The 12,650-nt window shown below is 35.5% G+C and overlaps 1 protein-coding gene across 1 annotated transcript in view; it reads left to right on the plus strand.

Annotated features, from left to right (window-relative positions):
* RALGAPA1 (Ral GTPase activating protein catalytic alpha subunit 1) overlaps positions 1 to 12,650 on the plus strand; it is a 120,655-nt gene that overhangs the window by 31,046 nt on the left and 76,959 nt on the right. Inside the window, exons 17-20 of the mRNA XM_031064669.1 lie at positions 3,651 to 5,207; positions 7,117 to 7,241; positions 9,344 to 9,560; positions 10,726 to 10,902. Coding sequence (XP_030920529.1) covers positions 3,651 to 5,207; positions 7,117 to 7,241; positions 9,344 to 9,560; positions 10,726 to 10,902 — 2,076 coding nt within the window. The remainder of the gene's footprint in view (positions 1 to 3,650; positions 5,208 to 7,116; positions 7,242 to 9,343; positions 9,561 to 10,725; positions 10,903 to 12,650) is intronic.

Raw genomic sequence — 12,650 nt, forward strand, 5'->3', positions numbered from 1 at the left:
TGTTTAGTTAATGAAGTGATTTGGTATAGTATATCTGTTGCAAATCTGCAATATTTCTAAAAAGAACTTTCCTTTAGCCTGTCAGAATCATAAGTAATCCAGTCTTACACATTTACAAGATAACTAGGGAAATGACCATTCATTCTGTAATGTATTCTTGTACTTTTTCAAGTACAAGACCTGAAAAAAAGTGTCAGTGAGATGTAGGTAAGATTCCTAGAAACAAACTAATTAGTTGTGGGTGGGAGGTTTTTCCTTATCTACTGGGACTAAAAGAGTCAAGTATTAATGTGAAAGGGAGATGCATATTATGCCTTTACAACCTTACTCTCCCAAATCATTAAGATGAAATAGAAAGAAATCATAATTGTAATATCAGTATGGCTGTAATTTTTCTTTAATCCCAGAAACTCACAGAATGCCTGTGTTCTCTTAAAAAAAACCCCAACTATTGAAGGCTAAGAAGCAAAACATGGGTTTTTTCCTCCACTTCCCAGTCTTTGCATGATGAAATACAAACCTGCCCCAGTGTTATACAGGGATCTTTTATTAGCACTCATGCTGTCTTGTCAGAATGTGTCTCTCCATGGGTTTGTATTTTAGCATATCTGTCTCACTCTTGATGCTGAAAAGCTGCCTTCTCTTTCTGCCTTCTAGCAGCAAAAGGAGAGGCAAGGTTGACTTAGGACAGTAGTGATTGTGTGAGATTGGCCAGATGTACCAATTACAATCTTTTAGCAGCAAAAGGAGAGGCAAGGTTGACTTAGGACAGTAGTGATTGTGTGAGATTGGCCAGATGTACCAATTACAATCTTTTCCTTACTGTACCATTTGAGGTATCAGGGCAGTGTTTATCTTAAGGGTGCTCAGAGTCAGATACACAGGGTCAGCCTGCTGGCACACAAACTCCTTGGGAGTTTTAGGTGTCCCAGTCTGACTGTACACCTGTGTGCAAGGGTGAGCCCTGGTTGTGAAGGAGCAGTTCATTTAGGTTTTTAAATATTGTCTGTGTTGTTAGTGCTGGTATCACAGTAACATTTTTCATTTCCTTAGTTTCTTCCTGTTCTACAAAAAAGAAATCTCTATTGGTGCAAGCACATATTTGTTTGAAGATATGTACTTGTATGTGCTTGTCATGATTATGTGAGCACCTAAAATTAATTCTGGATCAACATTGAAATGAATCTAGCTGAATTTATTTCAATGTGTGGAGCTGCTTTGTGTGCATTGTGAGTTCTCTGTCCGATTATTTTTAACATCCTAGAAGGTCATGATCACTGCATGCATGCACAGCATGGAATTTCTAGGCTGCTGCTTTAGATAAGGTTGAGTTTATAATAGATTTGAAAAATGCATACTGAGGGCTCAAGATGAGATCACTGTATCACAGTTGCATGTATTAATCTCATATATATATCATTGTACATAATTTTGACTGAATCCTGTGGTCCCTTCTTTACAGCTGTAAGAAATAGCTTGAGACTATGTTAGCATAACTTCTGTTAATCTCTACCTAAATCAGTAGGGAGTTTGAAATACCAGTTCCAACTGGAAAGAGACGTGATTGCTTCAGAGGGTGTTAATTTGTGTAGTTAGTAACAAGTTGAACAAGAACAATGATGGGAAATTCATTGCTTATCAAAGCTGAAAAGAAAAGGAATAACAGATTGTGTGATTTTTCAGTTAATGTTTATTTTCTGAGATAGCTTGGATGTCTATTCTCTTTTTCCAATATAGATCTCTCAATTTCCTGTCTAATGGCTTCATTACAGTTCAGTAAACTTTGTATGAGGTCAAACAGTTACTCTCAAATTTTAACTTCTTTGAAAAATTGAGCATGGAAGTAGCACTTTTCATCATCTTGGAAGACATGTTTAGTTAAGTATAGACATATCTCATTCATCTGGTTTATATGCTTTGTTATGAAGGAGAATATGAGAAAATGCAGCTCCATCTCTACCATTCTCAGAAAAGTGTAAGCAGCTCAAAACAGGTTTTAAGGGGACTTCAGATTATCAATATTCAATATTACTGAAATATATAAATTAACTAAGAATATTAAATACTTAGTGATATTTTATATAATATTTAGTAATACTAGAAATATTTAAAAATGTAATTACATACATAGTTACTTTATTTTAGCTTTAACACATCAAAGTTAGGGGAAGGAAGGGCTTAAATTTTTTCTGATATAAGTAAATTCACTGTTGCAGTCCTGAAGTTAAATCATCTAGATAGAACAACAAGGTAAGTCTCTTTATTGTGGCAAATAACTCTTGCTGGTATTCATTTAAGCTATTTACTGTTATTCCTGAATTTGAAAGCATCTCTACAACTTTTTAAGTACTAGGTAATAAAAAATTAATCTAGGGAATAAAGGATTCCATCAAAAATAAACCAACAGAAAATTGAGTAAACTGTTTTCACTTTGCTCTTTATGTGCTTATCTCATAAAAGGACCAGAAGGGATAGCAGTTAGTTTACTCATCTGTAAAGGATATTTAGTCTTGCCTACAGTGGTAATTTGATAGTATATAGTATTCCTATAACATAGTAGGAAATCTGAAGAGATGCATGAAGATTTTTTATTTTTGTGGATGATGTGAAATGAGCTGAAGATACTTCTGTACAATTCCTAGGTGATCCATGTTGGAACTGCAGGTTTCATTGCAGTTAACTGATTTTTACTGACACTAACATATTAAGAGTCTCAACAGAAGCAAGGAATCACTAATTTAAATGGTAATAACAAATCCTGATCTTTTCATAAACAAAAGTGGGTTTACTCTAATATTTGCTGTTGTGAGGCTGCAGGATGTTTTTTGGTATCAGAGTACTTAATTCTGTAATACTCATAAATGTTACATTGCTGGAATAAAACTGGAAGAAGAGTGGGAGGTAAGCCTTCATTGGGTATTTAGTTTCATACTTTGAAGATGAGAGACAAAACATTCTTCTGGGGGAAAAGGGTATATCTTAAAATTTTCTACTGTGTGTAGTCATCCTTTTTGTATAGGGCCAGCTCTTCCTTGTAATTTAAAAGCTTTAGTCCTTAGATGTACACTGTCAAAATACTTATAATTGTGTTATAGTATTCTTTCAGAAATCACAGTAATTTTTTACATATATATATACATATACATATATACATATTTTAATTAATGATTTGCCACCTCAACAGACAAATTTTCCAAAAAACATCCTTGTTATCTTTGGAATTGCCCATTTTTCTGAAGATGTAAATTCCACAAAGGGAGTACTGCTGTTGAGCGAATTTGTATTCCAGTAACCATTTCCTGAACAAGCTAGCTGGAATAATATTGGTTGAATTATTGAACTTATTGGCACAGCTCTAGCTTTAACTGTATTTCCAAATGTTCCATGACGTCACTGTTTGTTCTCATGCATGTTAACATTTAAAACTGTGTTCTGATGGTCTAACTCATTTATATTACATTCTGTACTGGATATTATGTCCATGCATTTTTAACACTCTAGTATTGGAAAAAGTGTTTATGTTGTACCTAAGAAAACGAGGTTCTGAATTTTTCTGGTTTTTAAAGTCATATCATTAGGATGTAGTGGTAAATATATATTGTCTCTATATGTAAATTTTTGTGCATGTTACATATACTTTTTTCCTACAGACATTGACGATGCTCAGATTCTTCCACGTCCACCTCGAGTCAGACATTTTTCTCAGAGTGAGGATGCTCCAAGTGAAGTTTTTGGTGCATTAAATGAAGAACAGCCACTGCCACGAAGCAGCAGCACATCTGACATCCTGGAACCATTTGCAGTTGAACGAGCCAAAGGTGCAGTTCCTGTCATTGACAGTTCATCCCATCATCCTCCAAGCTTACAGAATTCCACTGAGACCTCTTCAATGCATAGATCCACTGAAAGCCATATCACTGATACAAATAGCAGAGAGTCCTCCTTGGAAGTTGGGGATAGTATTTATGACCATCTTTGTCATTTAATAGGGCCGGTAGAATTTGCAAACACTGCCTTTGAACAAAGCCAGTATGTTGACCTTGAAGGTGAAGATGATCTCCTTTCCTCTCTGAGAGAATATCTTATTAAAGAAAAAGAAGAACTTTGCGGTAACTTTGAGATAGATAAATCTGAGGCTTCTGCTCATGAAGTTGATACATCAGTAAGTAGGAACAATAGATTACCACTGGACGGATTAGAAAATAGAGATCAGACTGCTCAATGCACAACTAGCAACACTGTTGCAGAAAGAGCCAATAACACAGAGCTGCAACTAGAACAAAACCCAAGTGGCTTTATAAGTAATATTGCACCTACTCAAGTAGACTTTTTTACAAGAAATCAAGCGCTCAATAAAGCCAGACAGTTAGATATTGATAAACAATATGAAAGTGTGCTTGATCATGGGTCAAGTAGTCCTAGCAGCAAAGAAGGGAAGAGATATCTGTACAGGCAAGCAGCCACTGAAACTGATGTAGATTTAGTTGTGGAAGCGCCGGTAGCTGAAAAGCATAAAAGTGCCCAGTGTAATGAAAAAGTGACCAACTCGCGTATTGTCCATGGAAAGAAAATTCTTACTAAAGAATTGCCTCACATCACAGGCACAAGCAAACTGGCACCAGCTAAAAGAAGTATATCTGAAACTGTAACTCATAGGGCCAAAATCATGAAAATAACAACTAAAAAAAGAAACAGCGTTCATGTTACTTTTAGGCCATCTACAGAATCAGTTCAGTTTTACAATCCTCTTGAGAACAAAGAGGCTGCTTGGAAAGCAAGACTTCGTAAACTTGGTGGCTTCAGTAGTAGCAGTAGTGGTAGCAGCAACAGCAGTACCAGTGCAAGCAGTAGCTCATCAGCTGCAACAGATCTGGTTAGACCTGGAATATATAGGCATCTAGATGCAGTCAATACTGCTTCAGCTGGCAGCAAGCAAGTTAAGGAATCTGCTGAAACTCAAGCCCCTGTGTTGCAGAAAGAAGGTCTTGCCGTTAGTCAGGTCCAATGTCGTAGTGCCTTTAGAGCACCAGGTCAGGAGTCGGCACAACAGCAGGGCTCCCTGGGTGGTGTTTATAAAACTGTTGTACATGCTCTTTCGAAGCCGAAGGCAAATGTTTCCCCACAGAGGCAGAACAGAATGCCAGCAGAGGCTCCACTGAGGGATCTGTACAGTCATGTAATGGGCTATTTTGGAAGGAAAGCTGCAGGTGAGCACTAACAGTGTGCAGAGCGCAAAAGGAGAAAGGCAGCACCAGTTTGGCTTAATGCAACTGAAGCAAGCTCTGATAAGCAATCAAAAGGCTTTGGGATGATCACTGCTTTCCCTGTTTGGTTATGCATGCGCCTATAGCCAGCTGATTTTTCTCCCAGCATAAGTTACATTTACATACTTTAAATTACTAATTTTTCTTTTCAAAATATTTAGTTGAACCTCTTTTCTGCTGAAGATCATCAGATCAGGGAAGAGGAAGAGACAGTAAATGACCTAATAAAGGATTAAGCCTTGAGACTTTTGAATTTTTATCTACATTGCAGAGCCTTCAAATTAAGCCTGTTGAAGGATTGGCAATGCATATTTTATCAGAATGTGTTATTCCACTCTGAGTGTAGTTTTTTTGCCAGAAGGACCTGGCTCCCAACCAACTAGGTTGAACTAATTGTATTTCTGGTTCATTTAGTGTGTTTTCTTCTTCCTCCTCATCCTCTTCCTCCTTTTCCTCCTCCAAAACAAAACCAAAAAAGAGCCCCTCAAATTTACATTTGGAGGTCATTTTAGGTAGTTTTTTAAAAATAGTCCAAAATAGCAATCCACTGTTACTGGAATGATTTCATTACAACAGTTCTCTGAGTCTAATCATAAGGTTTTGTTTGAGTCTGTTTCAAAACATGTCATAGGCCTTCATATATTCATTCATCCAAATGGCTGCAATTAAATCTTGGCAACATCTTCCATTACCTTCTTTTTTCTTGGAATCTTGGATGTTCGTGAAGGTCTTATGATGGTCTTTTGCCTGCTAACTACGAGACCTCTGTGGACTGATCAAAAAAGAAGGCTGCGACTTTAATATACATTGTCTTAGTTCACATAACCGTAAATGAACAATAAATTAACTTTCAGCAGTAATGCAGGTTTTCTTTTTTCCCCATTGTTATGTTGCTGGCATGATTAACAGAGGATTCTGCAATGCATCCTGCATCAAGATGTTAATGCCACCTGAGGGCAGTCTCTGTAAGCACAGCACCCGAGAGCAGTACTGTGATGGGTCTCACAAAAATGATTTGCTGCTCTTCAGAAATTAGACTTCTGAACAAGACATATTTTAGAAGTACCTGTTCTTTAAAATCCAGCATTTAACAGAAACTTATTGTTAGAATGAACTGCACTGTGGTCTCATGAGACATGACACTGAGGGAAAAATTTGTATAAAGAGAACTTGAACTGGAATAACATGAAGACTTTAAAGGCTAGTATCATAAAGTCTGGTGTAACAGCCACAGCTAAATATGAACAGTATAGTTATATCAAAAAATATAGCACTTATAAAGGAGTGAACTTCATTAATTGCTCATAACCATTGATCATCTAGAGTTAGAAGTTTCATTCCATGCACTAGCATGTAATTATAGTATGTAACATTTTGTTTGCACTATTCATACTAACTGTATACAGTGCCACATTGCCATTTGTCATTCGTATCTATTACAACCTAGTTTACTTTTTCCACTACATTGCTTTTCATTAGGAATGCAATGAAGAAGGAGCCTGAAGAAATCACATAATTTTTTTAGAATTTGTTAGTTACTTGTGATATGGAGGAAGAACATATGCTTTATCCTTAAAACAAGCATTAACAACTTTGAGTAGTGCTTACCTGTAAGCTTCCTGCTCTTAAAGGTGGAATTGGAAATCAACTAACCCCTGCTTAGTGGGAAGAAGAAGCCGTACTAATTCTGAGAGTAGAATCTGCTTTAAAAGAGGAACATTCTTAAAATGCATGTTTGGCAATTTTGATTTTTAAATTTCTGTTAACTAGCAGGTTTTTTCATTTGTTACATTTTGCTTTGGAAATGTCTTGATGTGCTGTTTAGTATAAATGGTTGTTCATTTGCTTTTAGCTAATAGAGAGGACATGAGTCAAAAGCTGCACCCTATTGATAGTGATATTGGCAGTAGCAATACAAATGTTCCTGACCTCATGGATGAATTTATAGCTGAGAGACTCCGCAGTGGTAATGCACTGGTAAGCCTTTAAACTTGCTACACTTCAATACTTAAGTCTCCATGTATGTGTGAACTTGTCAATGACATGATAAATCAGTTCACTAAAATGTATTTCTGTGGCTCTTATGAATCAGATAAGAATATTGCTTAATTATGCCTTGCCTTTGGCATAGATTCTTGCCATTTTATAGAATTTGTGTTTTCATATCTATTCAATCTTCATCGTGGAAGCAATGCAGAAATTACTGTCAGGTGAATAGTGTCATTGTATTAAACAGCCTTAATTGCACCTGCAAAGATGCCTGACTGTACATGGACATTTTCAGAATACTAGTTTAAATGTACATTTGCAGTCCTGCAGCATGGTATGTAATTAAGTAGCATGGTATAGTTCAGTGCTGTTCTCTACAGGTATAGCCAATGCAACAGACTACAAAACAACTCAAATTTTTTTTTATTTTTTATTTCACTTCCAAGTGTTGAATAATTTCTTTTAAGTAGTGCTCTTCTAATACAATCAACTTTCCATTTGCCTTCTTCTTACACTTTTCCAAAAGTATCATGTTGTTTGGAATGGCATTCATAATACGAAGTTTTAATCAATTTAAAATTAAGAATTTCTGGTTACTGTTGAATGCTTACAACTGATTTGAAGAGATAAGTGATTCTTAAGTAGTAACAAAAGAGAAAATACTAAAAAAAAGTTGCAAATTAAGAACAGAATGGGTAACAATTTAAAGATAGTGTTTCAAAATTTTTAAGTTCCTTTTGCTTTAAGGTTTTTAAGGTGATTTGAAGACATGCTTCTGTAAGACATACTCCTATAGAAAATTGTCAGTTGAGAAGTTGGTGATAATAAGGGACAGAAGAAGTATCTTCAAAGTTATTAAAAATTGTTTACTTATCATCATATTTTATAAATGGCAAGAGAGGATCTACAGCGTTTGTCTATATGTATACTTTTTTTTCTCTTTTATAATGAACTCATGTTTATGAAACTTGATTGTTGGCACAAAGTATTCTTGTTAGTAAGTCTTGAGTTACACAACAAAATGCTAACTTGTAGTCTATGAAAAAAGTAACTTAGTCTGAAAATTAATAAACCAGAAATCATCACAGCTGGTTCCGGAAGAGAGAAAGGGAGGTATTACTCTTTGTTTGGAGAATTGATACTTTCCTCAGGTAGCAGAAAAGAGCTGAGATAAGTTTGAGTAAATACTGAAACTACCAAAACTACTGCTCATTTTTTTTCAAATAGCACACAACAGACATGCCTCCTTAAAACAGTACCAACTTACTGAGATTAGTTTTAGATTGCTATATCTATTGAATATTAAAACCATATCATGAAAAGCTCATTAGTCTGAGTTAGCCTAAAATTAGTAGTAGAGTAGTAAAAGAATGCAGAACTGACTGGGCCTGGTATAAAAGGAAGGCATCTTTAGTCTCATAATGCATGCAAATTTCAAGGCATTTCATAAAATGGCATTTCTACTTTGATATCTCTTCCCTCTCAAGCAAACAGTGCTCTCTGTGGAAAAAATGCCTTAAAGAAAGACTTCAAATAGACCACCACCTTACTTATAAATGAGCAAATCTGCATGCCCTACTTCTGTTATGTGTGGTCCTTTGTGTTCCAAACCAGTACTGAAGTAGTGTTTTAATCATAAGAAGATCAATGCATGAATTAGTCAGTTAATTTGCTCCTTCTATAAATTAAGTTTTTGATTATAGTATGGTGGCCTATAGGCCACTGGGTCTGAAACCAAGGTTAACAAGTTTTCTTTAGTTATTTAGATGTAATATACTTTTTAACTATTTTTCTCTCTCACGTCTTACCTCCCATGTGGCCCATGTTGCTCTGAGTCCTAGCCTTTTACAATGCGCGTTCAAAAATCCACTGTGCAAATAAAATTTGTATTTATGGAATTCTGTGACTGCATGGGTTCTCATTTAGGGTTTTGGAAACTCTTGGTATTTAAAGTGATGGCAATTTCTGGTTTAGATACTTAAGAACTGTTTGTTACATTCTGGTTTTACCTAATGTGGGATTGCTTTTTTCATTTTATGAAAATAAGCCATCCAAGATTGCAAGATAATGTATGTATCTTCAACGTTTAGAATGTGACAAGAAGAGGAAGCAGCCCTGGCAGCCTGGAAGTTCCTAAAGACCTTCCTGATATATTGAACAAGCAGAACCAAATGCGTCCCGTGGATGACCCAGGTGTGCCTTCCGAGTGGACGTCACCTGCCAGCGCGGGCAGCAGTGACCTCATCAGCTCCGACAGCCACTCCGACTCCTTCAGCGCCTTCCAGTATGAGAGCCGCAAATTTGAAAGCAAGTACATTTTTCCAAAAGTAATAGCATTTTTGGTTAATGTAGTGCAAATTTCCTTTGTTTCATCTGTTCTTTTATTTTTTTTTCCCCAGATAAAGTTGTATGCCAGCAATTTTCTGTCAAGAGAGATTATTTTGATTTTCCATTGAAATCATTAGCAAGTTAATGGAACAAGGAAGGTTCTTACGCGAGGCTATTGTTTTTTTAGTATATCAAAACAAAAGAGCACTGGAGTACTACTATGCAAAGAGGAGAACATAACTGAACAGAAGTTAGAAAGAAATATTGTCATCTCTGTGGAACGTATCTATCTGTTTTGCACAAAATATAAAAAATTAAAGCTTATTTAATTTGGAAATTGTTCTAATTCTTTTGGAAGTGAGTAGGTAAAACTTGAAGAAAGGCTTCTGATATTTTCCAGTGGTCTTTGTGTAGCTATAGATTAATCAAGATATAAAATGTAATATCATGGTACAATTGGTGTGCTTTGTTAAAATTAGTGTGCTTTGTTTAATAACATAATTCTTTTCATTCATTTTATTTATCTGTCCCACTCTTGTTTAACAGAAGGGGTCATTAGGGCTGCTAGGAATTATGACATCACGTGTTATATAAGATAAAAATAATATTTGCATAGTAGAATTTTTGGAAGAAATTACAATTTTTATATATGTCTCCATTATGCAAATAGTCATGGCATTTGAACCTACATTTTGGCCTGACAGTTTTTTCGTTAATGTTGAGGATAACATTCGTTAGTGTCACTTGCTGTAAAATTTTTAGTTTGAAGTTAGTGCTTTCACAACAAACTTGAATATTTCTTCCAGTTTGTAAATTTTACAAATAAATTCCTTAATGTATGATTCCATTATTTTTGTGTAATTCAGATGTAGATGCACTTACAGCAACTATGCAGAATACAGACGTGCAACAAGAATGTCTTCTGCAGACATCAAGTCATGGGTTTATGACAGGAAGGAGAATATTCATAATAGTTAATACTTTCTGCCGTTGTATTTTATTTAAATTTTGCAACAGAATTCTAGTAGCAGAGAAGATGCACATTTAAGGTTTCTGTTTAGTTTGGCAGTCCTGGGCCTCTGGGGTTTTTTCATATTAGTGGTATTTTTATGCTGTAGGTTAATACAATGCTTTTCTCATACAGATTTCAGCTTTGGCACCGAGGCAGGGACGCCAGCTTCTACTGACGTTGATGCAATTTCAGGACAGCAACAAAGTGCCGAGGAACAAGAAGTGGCCAGTCTAACTACACTCCACATAGATTCAGAAACAAGTAGTCTCAATCAGCAACCATTGTCTGCTGAAGCTGCAACTATTACTGGTAAAGTAGATTTAAAAAAAAAAAGTATTTATTTCAGAAATTTTTCACCCATCCTGAAGAATGCAACTTCCAGCTTCTGACAAGAATCTATATTCTATTTAAGATTATTCCCTTATTTCAATTATTTTTTGGTTGCTATTGAAAAGTAATATGTGAAATAACATAAGTGGAAAACCTTTGTCTGACTTAGTTATCCATGGTCCTAAATGTATTTTAAACCCTTCATGAGAAGATCTATACAATTACCAAGGAGAAACTCTGACATCATAATGTATGCTAGATCTCTTACAAATGTCCTTCTATTACTGGTAGTTAAATAATTATTTTCATGAATTGTTTTTGCTTTGGAAGGTTTTCACAATGCTCCTTCAAACCAGTGTATCATATTGAAGTATCTTGGGATTCTTTTATATGCATCCATCTTAATATCTCTTTATATTGTCTGTTGTGAAACTGAGAGGTTTTACTATGCAAAATGTTACTTATTTGGCCATGTAACATCACTTTGCATTTGTATAACTCAAAAGTGATGCAGTTAACCAAAATTGAATGGGCTCCTATGTGAAAGAGAGAATACTTCTCTATGAGGATGATCTGAAAGAATGTTCTCTTACCAGATTTTGTACATGAGAAGTAAAGATGCCCATAGTCATTTTCATACTCCTTGTTCCATAGCTGTTATATGCTACCATTCCTGTTACAACCATAGTTGTAACAAGTAACAAGTTGCAACAGTTATCTATATTTCTATGAAAGCTTATACCTACATGTTGTGTCTTGTTCTCTGTTAGAAATCAAGCTCTGCATTTTCAGAGATGTGGAAAGACATCTTTACTTCCTCTGCCATAACTTTTTAAAAGTGCCCTTCTGCTAATGGTATTAGCTTTCATGGACGTTGTTGTTCAGCTTGTTCCACAATGTTCAGCTTGACTTGTGTTCTCTTCATTTTTCTATTTGCTGTGTGCTTGTTGAAAGTCCTTGCTGTAGATCTGTTCTTTTTCTGTTTGTTTGTATGTTTTTATATGTTAATAACTTCATTACTGTTTGGTATTTTTGTCCTATTGTGCACTATAATTGAATTTATAAGATTGCAATTAGTGACTGAATTGTCTATTGAGAGATTCTGTGGTTAACTCTTCTTGCTTGAGCCACTGTTTTAGAGAGGCAGCTCTTGTGTGTCACATGCATTTAGCTGGGTTTCCTGAGGAAACAATACTTGTGCAATTGTTTTGTCCATCTCTGGCTGTTCCATGCACCCAACAATATTGCAGCCTATTGTCTAATTTTTGCTGAATTGACATATAAGAAAACAAAAGGATGTTATTTTCTTTGATGTTTTATGAAAGATAGGCAACTATCTAGTGAAAATTGCATGTATGCAGACTCTCATGATGGAAGCTGCAATGTGAATTTCACTATATTAGATGCCAGCAAATCAATGCAGAAACTCAGCCTCAAAACACACTTATGATAAACAAGTTTTCAGTGGTTCTGTTAATCAGAAAATCACTCTTCCTAAATCTGAAGGGTTTTGGAAGGATAATTTGGTTTTGGTATATGGGCATTACATCATATTCTAAGTAAATGATAAAGTTGACTATTGTCTGCTGTTTACTAGTCCTAGAACAAGTTGTACCTGTGGAAGTCTCAGTCAAGGGTGGATCCACGTATGCTGGAGTATCTTTTAACGACAGACTCCTGTAGTTCTGCAAATTTTCCGTAATTGTTTCTGTCCATTCTCTTCCATC

Source organism: Geospiza fortis, unplaced genomic scaffold (assembly GCF_000277835.1).
Source record: "Geospiza fortis unplaced genomic scaffold, GeoFor_1.0 scaffold54, whole genome shotgun sequence".
In the NCBI taxonomy this organism is placed as follows: Eukaryota; Metazoa; Chordata; class Aves; order Passeriformes; family Thraupidae; genus Geospiza; species Geospiza fortis.